The 20,974-nt window shown below is 40.1% G+C and overlaps 1 protein-coding gene and 1 long non-coding RNA gene across 8 annotated transcripts in view; one reads left to right on the top strand and one right to left on the bottom strand.

Annotated features, from left to right (window-relative positions):
• Positions 1-11,515, top strand: part of SMPD3 (sphingomyelin phosphodiesterase 3) — a 118,069-nt gene extending 106,554 nt beyond the window's left edge. For 3 of the 6 annotated variants that reach the window (XM_040570791.1, XM_040570792.1, XM_040570793.1), the window contains exons 5-8: positions 522-611; positions 1,976-2,039; positions 6,527-6,689; positions 7,867-11,515. In XM_040570791.1, coding sequence (XP_040426725.1) covers positions 522-611; positions 1,976-2,039; positions 6,527-6,689; positions 7,867-7,968 — 419 coding nt within the window. In that variant the 3' untranslated portion in view covers positions 7,969-11,515. Of the gene's footprint in view, positions 1-521; positions 612-1,896; positions 2,087-2,302; positions 3,950-6,526; positions 6,690-7,866 lie in introns of those variants that run through there. The other 3 variants (XR_005823522.1, XR_005823521.1, XM_040570795.1) reach the window with 3 other exon arrangements.
• Positions 433-4,996, bottom strand: LOC121076472. Of its 2 annotated transcripts, XR_005823524.1 has the most exons (5): positions 4,611-4,655; positions 4,418-4,499; positions 2,304-2,399; positions 1,898-1,990; positions 433-584 (listed from the first exon to the last, which is right to left on the bottom strand). It is a non-coding gene; the product is annotated as an uncharacterized LOC121076472 (long non-coding RNA). The 2 variants fall into 2 exon arrangements; XR_005823523.1 differs by having other exon boundaries at positions 4,418-4,996.
• Positions 11,516-20,974: the final 9,459 nt, after the last annotated feature.

Raw genomic sequence — 20,974 nt, 5'->3', positions numbered from 1 at the left:
CCTGTCCTTTGTTTTACCTATTACAGCTTGAAAAGCATTCAGTGAATTCTTCTGAAACAAGTGAAGTACTAGCTCTTATCTTCAAATTCACTGAGATGTGTATATACACTCCCAAACAGCCATTTCTGTTGCCATTTTGAAGTCAGTCCAAATCTCCATCATGTGATCTCAACAAAAGTTTTGTATAAGTGTTAACAATGCAAACGTGAATGGCAGGGTAAGTCAGTATGTTAGAAAACCTTCAGTTTACAGCTAGAAACTACCCCAACTGTCTTTCATAGAAAGACTTTGTAGGAAAAAGCACTGTTATTAGCAAGCATTAGTTGGAATTTCTGGTTAAGACAAGGTACTGCTGTGCAGTAAAACCACTGAACCAGTTCGCATCAGTCCTCTAAAAAATACATGAATACTGAGTAGGAAGGAAGACTTGCCTTTTCTTTTGTGGCAGAACGTACAGTTACCCACGGGTTTAACAACATATGGCTGATGTGCTTTTTCTTGACCTTGTTCTTTCCCTGCAGACGACAAGCTGGAGCAACAGCATTCTCTGTTTACACACTACAAAGACCCATGTCGAATTGGTCCTGGAGAGGATAAACCATGGGCAATCGGTAAGACCTTCTCTAGCCATCATTGTATGAACATGTTCTTGTCTGTCACTCACAGAACACCCAAAAGCAGCAGGCCACACAGCTAATTGGCAGTGACAATCTGTGGAGACCAAATATTTGCAAGGGGTATTTCTCTAAGGTAGTAACAATATTGTTTGTGAATCTTAACAATGTTTTGTTGAATTTTAATCAAGAAGCAGACAGACATCTCAAACCCAGGTCCATATTTCTAGAGTTTATGCATTAAGCTATTGAATGCCTTCCCACACTTACTGTACTTCTTAAATAACCTCTAGATTACTCTGCAAAAAAGAGAGCCAAGTTATTGTTTCTGTGCTTTCTTCATGCAACAAAAACATGCAGCTTTTGATCAGAATGTTCCATTTGGCATTACAGAAATCCTGTAAGTGAGGACTTACCAGTATTTTAACATTACTATGAACTTGCAGAGTTCATCTTATATCAGATTTCACGGAACTCAGACCTGGTGAAACTCATTTGAGCTCCGTAAAGTTTTAGATCAGGAACTAGTTTTTCTTCAGAGGAGCACTTACAAGTGTGAAGATGCTAAATTTAAGAATTTGGAACTACTTAAGAATGTGGCTTTACTCTGTCGTAGCAGGGAAAAACAAACAAACAAAAAAAGTTTCTCTGCTCCTGAGAAAAATCAAAGGGCAGAGAGAACATTTTGAAAGGTGGCTTTAGGGAGGCTGGGATAGAGGAGTTGCTTGTGAAGACTAAACCAAGGCTGCTCATCTAGACCGGCAGGGAACACACAGGCTAGTTCCCTGCCACTAGAACCTACTACCTTTTGCTAATCTCTTGTGCATATAGGTTGAAAATGAAAGAAACAGTTAAGTCAAGAATTATTAAGGAACAAGAGACAGCATTCAGAGTATAGAAAGGAGAAGCAACAGAAAACATGAAGTTCAAGTTTAGATTGGAACATCTGCTGGGAAAACCTAAGAGGCTTAGGGTAGGGACTGTGCTTAGGTAAAATGGAACAGAAGTCATATGGAGGGAGACAGCAAAGGAAAAGCTGAGGTACTAAGGCCACGTATCCTCATCTGCACTGTTACCATTATACTATTATGTTACTACATTTGTTCCGAAAATAAAGAATCCCTCAGACTAAAAGCCTCACTTTGTCAGGTGTGAGATGCAGGCACTGTAAGAAGAACTGTTATGGTTATTACTTCTGTGAATTCACAGAAGTGAACATAAAGTGCTTTCAAATCAGAACAGCGTTGTGTCCCACCCCTGCCACATACACTGTCTTCACATACCTGTGCCCCAAGAAGTTTTCTGAGAGGCCAGTAACAGGCTGCATGCTGGGACGGTCACATTTCCCTTTCTGTTCACAGGTACCTTGCTGGATCCTGAAGGATTATATGATGATGAAGTGTGCACTCCAGATAACCTACAGAAGTATGCAACTCCTAATCCTCCCACATGCTCTAAGTGATTCCTTAAAAAGCCAGTTAATTGCTTGCTATTTAACATTTCACAAATTGAGAGGTGTTTCAAGGACTGTAAAAAAATAAATTATTTTTTACTCAGGGTGTCTTGGGGCAGAGGGAAAAAAGGGAAGGAAAAGCATCTGCTTCTCAAAAGTCTGTTGGAGTTGGCTTTGGTGGGTAAAAAGTTGAGAGCAACTGCAGTCAGTGTTTTTGTCTCTAGAGTTGGTCCTACCTGGACAGGCTCACAGGACAAGAACTCTGAGCATGACTGAAAAGGGTACGCAGTCTGAAAACCCCTCGCCAGGCAGCCAGTTCCACAGTAATGGCTCTGCAAAGGACAGAAACAAAAGGAAACATACTTTTCTTCAAATGAAAAAAATCATGAGGTTTAAAACACACCCCCAACCAAACAACCCATGCTAGAAAGCTTGCAAAACTTGATGAATATAAAAAAGCAAACTCACAAATAGAGGAATTAACTAAAATAGCACATCATACATAACTAGGAATGACTGGTCATCATTCAGTGATACTAGTATGGCAACGATTTAAAGAGGATTTGATACTGAGAAACAGTATTTTTGTTTTGAGCTAGTGGACTTATAATTTTTGTATTTGTTATTAATTTGCAAGAGCATTTTTACTCACAAAGTGCAGTGCAGTACGGTATGCATGGACACTCAGATGAATGCATTAGGTGAGGCTACCCCTGGTGGTCTTGCTATGTTTTGAACATGTCTAGGATCTTACTTAATTTCTAAGGACTAGGTTTAGTTTATATTCAAAAGATAAGGATTTGTTACAGCAAGTCACACTTTGCACATTCAAAAGCCTGCAAAATTTCTAGGCATTTCTATTCACGTGTTGAAAAACATGAATTTAGTACATGTGAAGAGGATTTTTGGGAAGCAAAAGTAAGGTAATTTGGCCTCTACAATCAAGTTTGCAAATGCAAATGTGTATGTGGGTGTAACATTCTATTTTATGGTTCCAAGAGCAGGCTTGGAGCTCTTTAAAAAATAGAATCTGTGTTTTCAAGCAGCCTTTTGAGACAATCTGTCACCAAATTACTTTGGGGGCTATCTTGTTTTATTCCCTGAAGAGTTGCTTGTATTTAGCAATTAAATTACACTGACAAATACATGAATGATACATAGCCATTAAATGATCAATACAGGTTTAGAATATTACTCATGCTACCTGTGTATATGCACAGCACCTCAGTATGAGGTAACTCAAAAATATTCTTAAATTTTGGTAACAGAATATACACAAGAATTTTTGCCTACTAAAAGTGGCTTACATTTTCTCCAATATATATTTCTTTTAAACCAATGAAAAAAATTACTTAAAAGGAATTTCGACTAGCTTTTTATACACATCTGCAGGGAAGCTAGGAGCTGAACGTGTAAATTATGTAAAGGTGTTTTTATATTAGAGAAACCATCACTTCCACAAAAGGCCAAGAGAGCCAGTCCTCCCACCTCTGCAAGGGACTGGTAAACATAATTGTAGAAATTACCAATCAATTCAGTAAAATTCAAAGTCGTTAATGGAATCTGGGCTTTAAAGTTTTTTTGAAGCATTTTTAAAAAGCATTTCTCCTAACATACGTAAGTGAAGTATTGAGGGACTATGGAGGGCTATTGAGCACTTTCCAGCTCACAAGGGTTGTTCATATATGCAGCAAAACAGAGTACAGCCTAAAATCTAACCGTTCTTAAATTTTTCAGTAAAACTTTGATCAAGCTTTACAGATATTTGAAACAGACAATTGAAATTGGCAACGTAAGCTCCTCAGAGAATTATTTCTCCATCAGCACTCTTCTGTAGTTTATAAATAAAATTAAGTAGTTCACGTTATCAAACTAATTAGGCCAAGAAAGCAGTAGAACAACTAGTTCTTAAGTATCTCTTTAATGTTAAGTACAGCATACGTAAAACATTGGAATAGACAAACCTACTTGGTACAAATAATGAGCAAGTCATTTATAATTATAGAACAATTAATAAGCTAGACGTAATCATCTGGGGCCCTCTAGCAATGCTAGGAGCTGCACAAGCTTCTAGTCAGAGAGCCTTCGTGAAATGCACGCAACTGATCTTGTATCACAAAGGTAACGCTCACCTTCAAGCAAAGACTGGAATAAGCCACTTGTAGTCTCTAAACCCTGAACGGTCTGGCACAGAAGAGCACCTTACAAGACAGCTAAGAAACATGATTTAAAAGCAAATTTTTCTAGACTCCACAAAACTGCCTGTCTCCACTGTCAGGTAGTGGCTCCCAATTCTGGGCTACAGGCAGAACCACCACTAAGAGCCATCCTTAACTCGGGTGCTGCCCACCTGGATGAGAGATGCTCTCTTACGGAGTAAGTTCATGGCTCCCTTACATACACCGCTCTTCATGTTCCTCTGTTCATGGCAGCTGCAGTCGGTACTACAAAACCAGTGTCCAGAGAAACGCAACTTTCACATTTAAACTGAAGCGCTTCAGTACCAAGTAACTCCAAAAAGGAAAAACGGAAGTTCCAACTACCTTTCTAGCTTGCTTTTCTTTGTGTCCTAGGAGTTAAGACAATTGTTCTGAAAAAAAATAAAATAAATCAGATTTAGTTGTGTGACAGTCATAATTAGTAATGTTCACTTAAGTTGTTAGCATTTAACAATTAGTATGGCATAGCCGGATGTTTGGTAGAGAGAAAGCGTAAACCATTATGTGTAAGTGATAGCAGTTTTAGTCAGACGCACGTGCATGCCCAAGTATAATAAATTCTCCCCAGGTATTTGAAATTAACATTTCTCTTCCATGAACAGTTGTGCAAGTTAAGTGAATACCCAGTGTTCACAGACATTCAAAAGGAAAGAGCTGAAGCTAAAACAAATTCATCTTTCAAATTAATGTGTGCAAGTTTTTGTGCACAGTACTGCAGCAGTAATCAGCAGTTTCTTCTACTTTGTTTCTTAATTGGCTTTGCCAAATATAAATACAATTTTTGAAAGAGGTCAGTTCCATCAAAGAGCTTGCTTTCTTGGATCTAGGAAAAGGATTTCAGGAAGTCAATCATTTGCAGTAGCTCTTTGTAAAATCAGCTTGCAAATGGGGTGCAGGGAGTAAGCTAATTTAACGTGAGTTATTAGATGACAGTCTAAAATTGAATAATACATAAAAGGAAGCTTACTTTTATAAATTGGTTACAATAAACTCTAAGAACCTTCAATACTTCACTAAGTCCAAAGGGAGTTAGAAACACTGTGATTAAATAACCAGCTATACGACCATAATTTTGTCACTGTTATTTTCTGAAGGCACATGAAGTACTAGCAGGCATCAATTGACCCAATCTTACTGATTATAACGTTAATGAGACCTAATCAACTGTAGCAAGTGCTATGTCCCCTGTCACCATCTGGAGCTTTCCAAAGAGACAAAACTTGACAAAGAAACCATGTGAATCTAAAACATTTAAGACATATCATGACAGTCTAACATTTGTCTCTTGTTTTTCCTTCATTCTGTACACTCACATGCATAAAAAAACAAACACACAAAAACAATCATCAAAAGGTCATCCAAAGTCAGAAACTGGGTGACCAAAAATATTTTTTTTCCCCAAGGTGAAATTAAAGGCTTTACACCTGCTAGGACCCAAGTTCATGGCTCAGTGGTTCTCCTGCAACAGTTGATGATGTAGCCTAATGGTGTCATCAACTCTTACACAGGAAATCGCAGAACCTTAAGCTCAGGGTTTGGCAGGTAAGTAAAGGAAAATGATTTTCAGGGAAGTGACTTTGAAAAACATTTGCTTCTGTATTTTGAGACAGACAGAAGAAACACGACCTCATCTGGCCCTCTCTTCTGGCACAGTTATCATGCAAAACAGATGTGACTGTACTTGATATAAACTGTTGGCATGCTACCCTGTGCATGCAGTTACTGCACGCAGCTCTGCTTTCACGTGCACAACTGTGTCTGTTGTCTGTAGTGCTACTTTGGTAGATCTTTTAAATAGAATACGAGACAGTAACACAAGTTTCCTTTTACATCCAATAAAACAGCAAAACGATACTGAAAACATACAGCATAGCAACACAGAATTATTGTACAAGACAAATTGGGACCTTCAGGGGTTATCTAGTCTCTACTACAGGACACTACACACAGCAGGAGGACAGGTGCCTGCTCTCACATTTTTATTCTCCTGGCTACAATGGTAGGTCTGCAGGACCACTGTACGGCATCAGTGATGCCAAACCCACCACAAGGCTGTAAGAGCACTGTTAGCAGAGGTACAACCTCATACTGACAGAGACACCTGGGAGAAGGTGCGCTTCACATTGTGTATTTAGCAGTTCTGGACAGGCGTTCTTGCCCTTACTGGGGATTCAGCGAGCTAGCATAATGCACTAAGGGACAGAACAAGCCAACATCTAATGCCTTTTTTTATGTAATAGGGTGCTGGAAAGTGAAGAAGGAAGGAAAGGATACTTAGTCTATCCCACCAGCAAGAACCACAATTCCAGTCAAAAGGGGAGGAAGGCTTCATTGAAAGGAAACGGGAGGAGGATTGATTATATGCTTTATACAGAAGAAGGTCTCTACCTGGAATGGAAAGTGGTGAGTTTTACAGATAACAAAAAGAACCATAACTCACAGAACACACTTGTCTGGATAGTTCTGCAGCCCCTTCTGCGTGGGTTCCAGTTTATATTCCAAGAAGAACCTGGTGCTTTGCTATCTTCTACTGTTTGTATGCAAGTACTGAATGTGAAAGCCTATTAGATAAATTTTAGATAGAGTTGTATCAATCCTTATAGATGTGCTGCCCTCTATAAGGAACAAGTTTCTTTTTTGTTTTGTTAATCTTTTGCCAGAGTAAGTGTTTCCACTGATGTTTTCCATACCAGCAGACTGAATACTTTTTAATCTTTTCAACTGTCTGGATGTGCTTTTGTTATGCCTATGAAAATCAACCTAAGTTGCAAGTCTGCAGTACAAAGGCAGAACTTGACACAGGCTAACTAGAATGAGAACCTGCCCTGCACTGTCTGCTGCTTCACACAGGACCTTGCCTTAAATGGAATTCCATGATGAAAAAGAGAAAGTAGTCCACCATAACCCATTGCAATTACCACAGAAGAGCAGGCAATCAAGCAATTCAGCGCAGCTTAGCAGATCATACCTCGATCTCTCTGTGCACTCTCTGGACATGGCTGCTGAGTAGCTAAATTCTTTTGACGCTTCCTGTTTCAGATGCAAAAATGCCTGTGGTGCATCTGTATAGTAAACCCATCTTATATTAACACAAGCAGCAAGTCAAACCAGTATCTGAATAGTTTTGACCCAGATTAGGTCTTTGATAAGTCTCATGCTGACAGCAAAAAGAGAAATTAGTGGCTAGGAAGAGAATCTTTCCCCTCAGGCCATGCTAGTTAATGCTAGCCACAAAGCTCCTGCAGAACTACAGCGTCCACGCTTCCTGCGAGCAATTCCCAAAATACTGGCAAAGTAACTGGCACACAGGAGGGGGCAACCGAATTGTGTGAAGAGAACGTTAAGGTTGCTACATCCAGCTTTTGGAAGCTGGGAAGCAAGCAGTATTTCGTACGGAAATTTAATTTGGTCCTACACAATCTTGCCAGGACAAAGGCTGGAATTGTGACACAAGGAGCAGGGCTCCTGATTACTTTTTAGCATCTCAGCCTAATGAAAGCAGACTTCCTTTTTAGCTGTATGCCATGCCTTGTACAGTACAGCCCCCCAAATGTCTTTTTACTTTTGTTTCCTTCTGCAGGAAGTGGAAGAGTTCAGCTTTATTACCCAGCTAGCAGGCTTGACAGACCACCTACCAGTAGCAATGCGTCTCATGGTGTCTACGGGAGAAGATGACCCTTAAAACTGACCAGCTTTGAGAGCTTAGAAGAGGGAAACATTAATGATATTAAGAAAATATCGCAAGTTAAGAATGAACTATTCTGGTGCCACGTTAGGAAAGATGACCAGACCTGACCCAGGCTACTCCCCAGAACGTACCAACAATGGAGGATACAAAAAGGGAAGAAATTGAAGGGGTTGTGGCCAAAAGCCACTGTCACAGGTTGCTCAGGCAACAGGGCAGGCCTGTACTACAATGCTTTCACTGTGGACTGAACGGAACCAAGATGGAAGTCCTAATTCCTTCTGAACCAGTGCCATTCTTACTAAAACATGTTTTTATACTAATATATAGCACAATTTAGTTTGTAATTAGTCTGTGAGTTAGTGCTGCTCAATGTTTTTTTGCATAATTTCTTTGTATAACTACGAAGCTAAAGCTTTTTTTCTTTTCTTTAGCCTGTTGAAGTTGTAGTAGCGTGCTTGCATCAGTAGCATGCGCCCGCACTGCATGCCACTCTGAGATAAACTAGTCAGTAAGATACCATGGGGAATATCAGAATGGAAGTTAATTCAAAAATCAGATACCAGCCAAAGCAAGGCATTCTGGCACTGGTAAACCCTTCTGTCATAACACAAAGATCTTAAAGCAAACAAAAACTGTTTGATTTGTAGAACAGTAGTCTCCTCTCCAATTTAAGGGTATTTTAAAAAAAAGATCTGACTTAAGGCATTAAGAACACAGTTGTACCACCCTTCTTCCAGCTGTGATGCCACTGAAATTGTGTTTTGTCCGAATAACAACTCCAGAATTGGGCCTTTAGTTTTTTAAGTGCAAGCTATTCCCTTAAGAAGAAATATAGTTCCCCTGTAATGTCTTTTCTTTATCTCCCACACGTGGGGCACTTCTGAATTATGGTATGGGATGATGTGTGTGTTACAGTAGAGTGAATAGATTTCTGTAGTACCAGAGGTAACACCAGAGCCAATGTTCTGCCTTAGCTATAAAGAGTAAAATGGGAAATAGCTTGTAAAATGCATGCTAGATATAGGGTTAACATAAACATAAGTGACATTTGGGGGAAGAAGTGTAGAACAGCTTATGACTGGTAAGGCAGGATTCGCTTAATTTTCCAAAGGAATCACTACACTTAAAGGGAAAGCACAGCACGGGCAGCTAGAGTAACTACAGAACTATGACTCTCAGTGTTCAGTAACTACTTCCTTTGAGCAGACTGTAGATGCACATCTGTGAGACACAACTCTTCATTTGTTACATGCTCACAGACTTTAATAGTGGTCTTGCCATCTAATTAGTATGCTCTTTCCACTGCAACTCTGTAAATGTGGGGCTGCCCCCACTTTGCCATCTTATCCCCACGACCTGACTTACTTAGCCTCTGTAACCTTAATAGGAAAAAAAAAAAAGGACAAAAGAAAAGCTGAGAATCAGGTCTATAACTGAGTTTCTTGGCTTTTCTAGGGCTTTAAATTCAGAAGGGTTTATATTGCTGGAAGAACAATGAAACCCCTTGCATTTTAACCAATACTTAGTTTCTTCTTTCTAATTCCTCTTCAGTATTAGAGGTATTTCCTCTACATTGCAAGTTCCCCATGTTGAGAAGAATTAATCTAATAGTTATACTTACTCCATTAAGTAAGCTTTTTTAGTTCTGCTGGCCACAAACTCCTGAAGATCTTGTTATAGTTTAGTTTCTACCTACTAGGAATCAGCTTGAGCTAAATCAGAATAAACTAGACTTACATTAGAAATCCTAGTCTGCGCAGCCTCTTGTACTGGCTTTACTACAGCAAACAAAAGAATTTATACTCAGATCAGCCTGATTTTGCAAGTGGAGAAACTTCATAGTCAATGAAAGTAATGGACTGACAGTATTGGCTAATTCCCAGTAGGCATTAGGCCACTGCTCATGCTCCCAGTGCACCCGATGTTGACACGTTTTATGCCTCACTCCCAGTCCTGGCATCCCTTCAGCAGAGACTGCCTCTTGCAAGTGTACTGTGCCAAACCATGCGGTAATCTGCAAAGCGTAACCCATGGGGACTCAAAAATGGAACCAGACACAAATCCCCTTTTTGATAAAATTAGGAATTCAAGTTTACAGCATCAGAGACTTCAGTGTACTACCCCAGTGCACCATCATTTTCCCAATTTGTACGTTTCTCTTTATACAGAGGGTGCACATAAGTGCAATGTGTTTTTCTCGTTTCTTATCTTTCATTCCAATTCAGAAAGACTTGTACCTGAAACAATGCTTTTAATCCTATTTTCTACCTTGCTTGTATTTTATTAGCCTTTTTAAAAAAGAAAAAACAAACAGTATCAATAGCAATTTGTGTGCTGTCCAGCAGCTATTTCTCAGTAGTAAGATTAAATATAAGGTACAGTATTTTTAATAGCTTTCCTAACAATGTAAATTACAATTTGATATCAGTTTCACTCAGCATCAGTTGCAGGAGCTGAATTTGACACTGTGTGGGAAATAATCATAAAACTACTGCCAAACAACGTTACCTTATTTACAGTAAAACTACCATTGTCTAAATTACTTCTAAATTAGTTCTATGGCTTTGTGCTGACTAAAAACAAGGCGCTTTTGTCAACTTTTTGAGATATGTTGAGGAATATTTTTTCAAGTTTGAGGTAAACTGTTTTAGATTTTGATGTTCTGAAGTTTTTCAGTGATCAAGAAATGGACAGTTGTAAAATGTTCTCTTTAAACTGTGCACATACATTTAGCCAGTCTAGGTAGTTCTTACCGATTTACTGTCTTACAGATCTAACTTTGCAAGAGACTGATGGTGGGAGGTACAGCTTCGTGGCACCACTGTACAGATGCTCCTTGTTTTTTTGCATTGATCCTGTGCCTTCTGATGCCTTGATACGCTTGCAGGAGTTAGAGAGCATATGTACCAGTAAACTGTAAAGAACAGGCTTTTTTTTCCCAGAAGAGTAACATCCTGGAGAAAAATGAGTTTGTCTACACTACTACTACAGTTCCATATCCTATCTCACAAAGAATCATTCAGACAATGACTGTGCTGGCAGGATATCAATCATTACAAGCCTTAGACAGATATTATGTAATAGCATATTTGCATACAAAAAAAGAAAAAAGAAAAAAAAAGGCAGAACATGCCCAGGAAATTAAAGCCTGGATAGCTTTTTTAGATGTCAATCCTACCTTGCTGAAGGACAGCATGACCCAATTTATTAGTAGGATGTTATTTATAAGAAATCTGAGTTAAGCTTACTCTACTGCTGCTTACCCTGCTTTGTACAGGAGTTTTAGGTATCTTCAAGAAGTGGGTGATAATGCTATAATTGGTTTAATAACTGCCACTCAACATGGATACTGTAGATGATATGTCATCTGTTTTTATAAAAGCTAGATAACATCTTCTGTTTCTCATGTTCAATTTGCATTTTACAACAGCAGTTCTAGAACAAGTGAACAAAAGACATGAATGAGGACAGCTGAAAACTAAGAACTTTCAGAAGATTCAAGGATGTCAGGTCGTTACAAAGTTGGTACCTTTAGATTACTTCAAAAATCCAAAGAACAGAAAACAGTCCGTACGTAGCCTTTCAGGCTTTCAGATCCAGCTAACTGTGCACTGTTTGTCTGAGGGCCTGAAAGGGATACACAATCCACCTGCTTTGCACCACAGCTCAGCCACTCAGGACTAGCATAGTAATGTTTATGTACAGCTTCATGCTACGTGAAAAAGTGTTTACTATAAATAATTCAGCTGGTGGCCAGCTAGTTTTGTCATCATCACAAACCGGATGCTTAATAGAAGCAATCTAAAGCAACTAAACATAAACCGTACCACAAAATGGCTCCGAGAAGCCTGCAGCCCTCGGAGGTGTGGCCTGCTTTAAGAAACCCTTGAGGAAGCTGTCTTGTATATTGAGTTTACCTGTCTTGTGCTAGAATTATTACAAGGTTTTGTCCCAGAAGCATTCTCAGCTAGTCTGGCTAGACCCTCAGTCCTACCTGTTGGATAAGACAGTAAGAAACTTACAATTCCAGAATTTTTTTTTTTTAAATGGCCTTTGTTTGGTGGTCCAGATTAAGCAGATCTGACTGTCTCCAGTTTGGTCTCTGAGCCACCCTCAGATCACAGCAGCACATCAGTGTCAGCACATATCATCAGCTCCAAAACAAAGTGTTTTTACCTCCTCCTGGCACTACAGGATGAGAACAGAAATAACTACAATCCAAGCACTTTGAAAAACTCCCAATTTTACCATTCATTATGATGAGGGTCAAATTGTTACTGAAGGTCTCATTTTTCCATGCCATCTTGTTTTAAATATAACCTTGATGCTTTTAAAAACTTGTATTATTGCTGAGGTTTAGAAATCCTTTAACAAGAATAACCTTTTTTATTTCAATAATTTTTCGGTATTGTATCCTTCTGGGACCTAATGTTTTTATATGGTAAGCACACACCTTCTGACATTTTGTTATAAATGTATTAAAAAAATAAAAAATTAAATATTTTCATTGGTTTCTTTGCCTGTAAGAAAACCACAACCTTGGACCTGATAAAAACAAGGTATTTTGAACAACAGGGAGAGGATTTTTTGTTCTTTATTGGTGCTGAAAGGAGTAACTGGTTGATGCAAACAAGATAATAAAATTTCAAGGCTCAAATGTTTCTTTGCAGTCCCCTTCTTCTGGTTTTGTGGTGTAGAGTCTGGTATCACTAACAGAAATGTGACTCAAAGATGCAGTGGCATTATTACACATTTGCCTGCTTTCTCATGGGGGGATCGAGTATGGTCTCACTGTGCTATGCCTGTTCTAGAGAAGCTGCAGAAAATAACAGGTGAAAGACCCAAATGCTTTTAACTCAGCAGCCACCCTGGCTTCTACTGCTCAGCTATCCCCACCGCATACCCCACTCTGTTTTCAAGGCGTGCAGCCTTGACACTCAACTCAACGCGTGCAGCTCAACACGCGTGCACAGCACCTGCGACGGGCTGCAAAACTGAACCCTGCACCTCACAAGTTCACGCTTTAAGTACGAGGACATCCATTCTACGTTCCGTTCCTCTCGTGTTTCATGGAACGCTTCATGAGAACAGGTTATTATGCAGTTGTACATCTTGGCATCTCAACAGTTATCTAGTCCCTGAACTAACTGAAGCATATATTGAAATCTATACACTGTACAAAGTTAATTAAAAAACAAAAACAAGATGTGTACATGTTCTTAAGAAATCTAGTGATTTCACAGAACAGTGTCAAGGGAAAAGAATCCTTTTTAGTGATTCCGTCTTTTTGAACAGTCCCCAAAGTCTTTTATAAAGCTGGCAGGGAATCCCACCCCAAAGAAATCATTCTCTCCACAAGCAGAAAGGAGGAAATAAGTGGAATGCAAGTGATTAAGGAAGGAGACAGTGCACACCCATCTTGTCACTAGCTCAGGAAGGAACCACTCCATCTTGCGAGACAGGATGTTAACAGAGAGATCTCTGCAGCCTTCTCTATTGCTGTGCAGTTGAGTGTCTGCACCGGATGCCACCACCGCATTACAATTTTGCAGCAGCAGATTCCTAGTGTGTGGCTCTCCTGCAACACCGAATCCATTTTTCCATCGTACGAGTTTGCATTATTATGTCAGCGCCTTCCAAGTTGGCTCCCCTGTGCCAAGTGCTACAGAACCACGAGGCTTACAGAACACAACCATTTCTGAGAGTCTGCAACTTCCAGACGTTTCACTAAGAACAAGAAGTACATAAAGGCATAGGTCCTTCTCCCTGCTCCTCCTGCCCCGTGAGTTTTAGTGTAGTTTATTATGGACTGCCGCCTGCAGCTGCCTGTTGGTCAGCCCTGTAACTGCAATGCCATCTGCCTCTTTGGCTGTCGTACAGATTATCTTGGCAGAGCACCCATTAAAATACAAACCTCCCCATCCCACTGAAATTTCTGCTCAGAGTGCTGCTGAAACCGTTATTTTCCTAGCCCTTTTCTTTGATGATTTAATACTTTGATGTACTAATCCTCCTTCCCCGTTGCAAATAATTCAAGTTGCTCATCTACATTTTCATGGCCTTTCAAAACACACGCTCTTACCCTCTCCTGTTGTTTATGACTAACCCAGATCTACCTCCTCCTATGTTTGTAAGCCCTCCAAATTTCCTTCCATACTTCCCCTGACATTTAGGGAAGGTTCCAGGCAGCCATTAGAGAAATCAGCGAACTGGGCTTGCGGGGATGACTGGCAGGAAAACAGCAATTCTGATTCTCACCTTCTACATAATGTCAGATTTAATAACTGTTCCTTACAACCATGAGATGTGAACAAGGAGAAATACGCCTCAATTGCAGCTAAGATTAGATGGAGGAGGGCATAGGAAAAAGTATGTGAGGGCAGTTAGACTTTGGATCATGGAATCACCGTCAACATTTAATCTGAGCCTAAAGTTCATTCCCCTTCTTTCCCTCCCCAACCCTTTACATGTCTGAGCAACGTGTCATACTATTGCAAATAGTCTGAGCTCCTGAGGTTATGCTCAGCCCTACATGTCTCAGTGCCTATGCCAATACTATTACCTCTCGCAATGACACTTTTCCCATCTTTGGACTCGACTGCCTTCCCCTGTTCGTTACGTCCTGCCCCCTCTTTCTGTCTCATTCACAGACCCTTTGGGTCAGAAGACCACGTCACTGCCTGTTTACACAGCACCCAGCATTACCTCGTCAAGGAAAACGGTTCCTGGGCACCAAGAAACATCAAAACATTAAAGAATAATCAAAAGATGGAATTAACTGTAGTAGAAGTGTTTCAGCCTTCCTGTGTGCTTTAAATGATGGTATTAATTGAAAATGATTCCATACACAGACATTTCCCTCTACCTTCCTACTAACATACTAGCTTTTAGCTTCCTGGTTGTAAATACTCAACTGTACATTGCATAATTCTTAGAGAACAACACCTGCTTAGTCTGTTTCTCTGGCAATGTTCATAAACAAGCTGGCACATCACCTTCCCTCAATTCCCACACAAGAACGTCAGTCACCAACACACATCTGCAGTTTTTCCTCCACTGCCAAGGTCTCCCTCTCCCTTCTGTAAGCAAACCTTTGATGTCTGCAAAGCCCAACCTGGCAGAACAACTCCAACCGCTTGAAGTGCCGAGGCATACTTCGTAGGCCATGTGTGTCAGAATACCCTTTATCCTTACAAACACTGCAATAAAAGCCTACATCTTCACAGATCAAGTAGTTGCCACTGTTATACTATATTTTTAAGAGCATCTCCATCTTTGTCAAATTTTAAAAAAATACTTTGAGCCTCTCCAACTTCATACAAATCAAAAAGGTTAAAGTTAACTTCACTCGCTTTATTGTTACAGATATATTGGTTGAGTAACATTGGCAGAGGCTTTGGTAGCTTTGAACAGATCTCAGTCTCACATTGGGCATAATGTCACCTTACACAAAACTGAAACATGATTTCTTTTACTGTCTTTATTTAGGAGACAAGACACCTGCTGCAGTTCCTGATTCTAATACTTTACATACAATTATACATGGCTGTGCTATTATTGGATCTCAAGAGCAAAAATAACATGAAAAAGTCATCATTTATGAAGCTCTGATCCCTACTGTTCAAATTCTTATTTTTTAAAATGTGTTTTTAAAGTAATCTGTTCACACCTCCAATATTAAAGTTCCCCACCCAACATAAAGATGTGAAAGTACATAGTTAGGCCAGTCTTTAAAATAAAATCATTGCTGTCCATCCCCTATCCCAGACAGATATATATATATATATATATATATATGTATATATATATAGATACCTATTAAACTGAAGGAACGTAACTCACCCACAAAACCCAAACAGAAATGCCAACAGAAACCCGGCTAGCTCAGACCAAACCCAGAAGAATTCAAATATAAAACCCTCCAACTTCTATCGCAGTGATTTTATTACTGCACTTCACAATTGTCTGATAAAAGCTCCGCGTGATCATCACTTAGAGTACATCAGATTTTTTGCAAAGCTCTGATGAAGCTCCTCAAGCCATGTCAATGTGTGTCAAAAGCAGCCAGAAGCCTTTTAAGTCCCACTCTTATTTGCAAATGTTTGCAATGTTCCAAATCACAGCAACACTGCTGTGAGTGGACTGAAAATTGATCTCTGACCACTTTTCACCCAGCTAAAATGGAATCTGCCTCACAGATACACACATGAAACACTGTATTAGCCAGTAATTGATATAAAGTCTTCTGCCTTAATGATATAAAATGCAGGACGATTACTAAGGCACTGAGGTGTTATGTCAGAGAAACAGAGCTGTCTGGAGAACGGACAGAAACATCTTAAACTGAAGGGCAGGGGAAGGGTGCCCTGCCCATTTACCTGTGAGCTGTGATTCTCACAGAGGCCTGGCAGAACGACTCGCACAGTGGAGGTCAGGATAAAGCTAAGAGCTGCCCTATTCCACAATAATACTGCTGCAATTTTAAGATTTGGGCAAATGCAGTAAAAACAAATGCAGGGATTTTCAGCACTGCACACTAGAGGAGACAGCTCCGGCACCTGCGTGGGCAGCCTCCAAAGAACCCTGCTTCTTTCCAGTGCCGAGATGTGGGAGTTTGTGGTCTGAGGTCACCCAAAGGCAGGATATTCTGAATGGATCCCACTGCACTGAGGGGGCGAAGAGATGGCCATGCAGAGGGGGAAAGTGGTGTCTTTCCACATCAAACGTAATTAGGTCCCCTTGTTCTCATCAGAGGTTCTAAATTAGCAGAAGACTTAGCTTGAACACTCTGGCCCTGCTGCAGTTTGGGTAGGATCCTCACTGCTTCTTCTAATCTAACTAGGTATAATCCGTAACATTCTTTGTCTTTGCATGCAACAGGTTCTTAAGTACCTTTCAAATGCCAATCCCAAGTTTTGAATACCCAGCAAAATCCAGCTAGATCTTCCTCTACAATTAAAAATTTATCCTGAAGTCAATAGCTATGTTGTCAGCTACTGCAAAGCCAACATTTACTGTTATGTTTGGCTCGATAAGGACCTGCAGGCTATCAAGGAACAACAGGCAGTTGCAAGTCCCACAAGATGGCAAATGAAAAAAAGTTCCTAGGTCTAGTACGGTGCCAAGCACTACGCTAAATATATTTCTAATGAAAGGTGTATCACACAAGACAAACTGATTCTCAGTATGCAGCCTTGTCCATTATCTCAGCCCCAAATTAAGGGGCTGTTACGAAACAGGTATTTAAATTCTATTTTCTGTTTCTCCTTAGTTACATATAATTTCCCTTTTCCACATTTGCTGAGAAAGCTATTTATAGCTGCTGCAAACTCAGACTTTTAACAAACTGTGTCTTTTATCTCAAAATAAGCACATAAGGACTTCATGCTGTAGCTACTTCATTAATTATGAGATTGGTGTTCTTGGAACTCTGTGGCACACACAAACTATCGGTGCTTACACTGGTGAGATCCCTCTTACCCACAGCTGACCTCGCGTGTGGTTCCACCTCAAGGCAGAACCCTCGGGTTACCATTCTGCAGCTGTTTGTTCCAGGGTTAAAGCAAATTAGAAGCTGTAAACATAGCATTTATCATACACCGACAGAAACAAATGCTGAGTCCGGTGAAATGCTGGGCAACTGCCCCCTATCCAGTATAAAAAGCCCTTGTCCATGACTGGACTCCCAGAGGCTGACAATTAGAAGGTTTCTGACCACAAGACCAGTGAAGCTCAAAAGCAGATTCCAAATGACCACAGTGGAATGCAAAAAAAAAAAAAAAAAGTAACTGCTTGCTTTTAAAACAAGAGGGTGGTGTATCTGTAAAGAGAAAATTATATGCATGAGGCTTACCCCAGGCAGGGACCAGACGGAGCAAACCAGAAGGTCCCACTCAGACCTGTGTTTCGTTTGAGGACAGGAGAAAATTTCAGAATTTCTTTTGCTTCTGGGTAGTCATTATTTACAAGTGCATGCATAATTATCTATTTTGGACCTTGCTTGTTCCCAAAAAAATATAAAATTAAAAAAAATAATCATGTTTTAAACATAGGCAGAACCGCCTTTTGCTACCAGAAACTCTTCAGCTATGAATAACTCCCTGTCAAGGCGCTGGGCAAGAAGATCATACTTCCAGCTCCCCTCCGGCATGGGGGAGGCAAAGGGCAAGGGGGTGGGAGAGGGCGACACTGGCTTGGCAGGTGTACTACAGAGGCACAGGAGCATCGCAAAAGGAAAAAAATGTTAAGAACATGAAAAAATATTAAATGCCCCTTATTATTATTTATATTATTTATATTTTTATTATTATTTATAATATATTTATTATTATTGTTATTTTGATGACACTCCACAGAATATACAGTTCTGGATAGTTTTATTTCTGAGAAGCAAGGTTACATCAAGCTTGCCTTTAGTTTTATGTAAGCTTTTATATTAAACCTTATTTGAAATATAATTCTATGATTAGCTGTTGCCCAGCCAACCTACGGAATGCAAATACAGACTGTGTCAAAAAGAGACTCATAGCTCTCAGCTTTCAAGGGAAGGTAAAGAATGGAGCAGTGTATCTTAGTTCTCAGCTAGAGGCTGAGACACAAGCAGAATATTCTTCCCTTCAGCAAAGGGATATAGGCAGCAGCATCCAAGAAAGCAGCAGGAAGCTGGCAGTGGATATAAGGCATTGCATCGATCTGAACAGATGATCTCCTGTGAGAAAATACCTTTATTTATTCAGGCAGACTACATGACTTAGCTGACTGGCACCATGACAAACACAAAAATGGCAGCATTCTAAATGGGACATGTCTTCCCATTGAGTGAGGCTTCAAAGCAGGGAAAAAAAAAAAAAGAGGAAAAAAAGGGCTCAACAGCACTTAGAAGCACCGCATCATTTCCTTATCACAAAACTCCTGTTGATAACCTGATGACTTCCACTGTGGAACAAGGAGCCTGCCGCCAACCACATCTGTACATTAGCATAGCTACAAAGCATAATTAGAGGAGTTCACTCTCCATAGCGCAACCCTGACACTAACCTGTTGTGGGAAGAACTGCTTGGACCATGCAAGGTGCTGGTGCCCTTTCGGAAGGAAAATGCTACTTATAGCCCCACGCTGCTGTTTCACTCACATAATCTTTAAACCTCGAAGAAAACCATAGCCAGACAGCACAGGCAGTGCATACGAACACAACAGGAAACTGACCTTGAAGAGAACCCTCTCTGTGACAAGCACAAAAGAAAACACAGAGAAATTGAATGTATTGTCAATATATACCCATGGAACCTGTGGAGTAGAGTGCCCTAGTAAACTAGACAAAGAGACTGTTTTGTACTGAAATACAAAGACACATTCTTTCCTAGATCTTTTCCTGCCTTCTTCCCTTTTTGAAGACTTATTCGATGCATCTTGCAGGGTGTGTGTCAAGGTAATGCAAGTGAGGGTGAAAAAACATTTAATGGAAGTTGACCTTACTATTCTTTTAGTCTGCTGTGTAACATAAAGGGAACTGCTAGTTTTTGCTGAACACTAGTCATGTATTATGCAAAAAGAGAACGGAGGATAGGTAATAGAAGAGACACAACTTCCCTGCCAAGTTTCGTGCAAAGCAGAACATGTAAGAAGCGCTGATCTGTAAACAGAAGTACAGTTAGAATCACCCTTGATCTACCATGGAAACAAACAGATGTCACTGTGCTTTCCAAGGACCTTTCTCTACGTATCTCCTATGTCCTGTGAAGATAAAATTGAGTCAATTAAATAAACTAACAGAATGGAGAAACTTTTAACAGAAAATAACTTAAAAATATGAACACCAGGACACATGCAGTTAAACCTAAAAAAATATGAGCTTCTGATGTCCTCTTGAGAAAATGGCTGCAAAGACACATCCTAACTTAACACATTAGCACAGTTTTCAGCACAAGACCATAAAACATTAACACGCCTCCACAAGACCTTCATCCTTCTGCACGCTATGTCTAGAGTCTCAGGAACAGTGCCCCCTAACGCCACAGAGGCTGAACGAGATACACTTTGTTGTCATCTTCCCACATTTTCCACATGCCTTGTCAGTATCTTCAGATAAAGTTTTTTGGTTCTTTTTCCTAGCCTGGCACAGCTCCAGAAGTATAAACTGTAGATGAGACCTTTTTGTAGGGAGAAACACCTTTTGCTTAAGAGAAGTCCCCCTAATTCTGGGAGACTTTTGGCTTGCTTTTGTGTTAGCCTCTTGAAACCTCTGCATCGCTCTCAGGATGGACAGACTGGTCCTCATGGCACAAGGGAGGCAGGAAGAATGAGAGAGAGAGTTTTGCCACTGGTTTTGGCAAGGCCAAGGCTCAATGACAAGTGAGCCATCACATGAACTCTGTGAACTGAATGAAATTGACAGACTGAGAGTCCAAAGGCCATTCTGATCACTAGGATGGGAGCACACTACCTGAGACGCCTAATCACAGAGACAAGTAGGCAGCTGAGGTTAATGTGTATCTCAGCTCCCTCACTTAACACAGATGCTATGATAAAGATGCATTTTTTTTTAAATGGCAAGCAATTTTCTGTTTTAAAAGAACCAGGGATGACTAGCTTTTAACATAACGAACCCTCCCCTGAGTGTTCAGCCTTGCTTGTATAAATTACAACAAAATTAAGACTAAAGTTAATCCAAAACTGAACTCTGTGACCAACGTTTTCCTTTGATGCTTCCCACCCTCCCGCCTCTTTCACCTATAATAAGGAAAGGTATGGTGTAAATGCAAGCCATAACACAGAAAGGGTCCTTACAGGGGGGCATAAACACAAAACAAAACAAACTACTGCCTTCTGCGTTTTTGTCAGCCAGCGTGGCTTGAAAAATTGCTATTTAGAGATATTTTATTATTCGTAAAGAAAAATGAAAGTTTCACAGCAAACTGGACCTAAAAGCACCTAAGTCTAGTGCTAAAGAAATTAAGCCTTTTGCTTTAAATCTCTACAGAGAGAGAGTTCAAAGTATTTT

This window comes from Cygnus olor, chromosome 12 (assembly GCF_009769625.2).
Source record: "Cygnus olor isolate bCygOlo1 chromosome 12, bCygOlo1.pri.v2, whole genome shotgun sequence".
NCBI lineage: Eukaryota > Metazoa > Chordata > Aves > Anseriformes > Anatidae > Cygnus > Cygnus olor.
The sequence above is the reverse complement of the archived record's forward strand: the minus strand, read 5'-3'. Positions and strand labels throughout refer to the sequence as shown.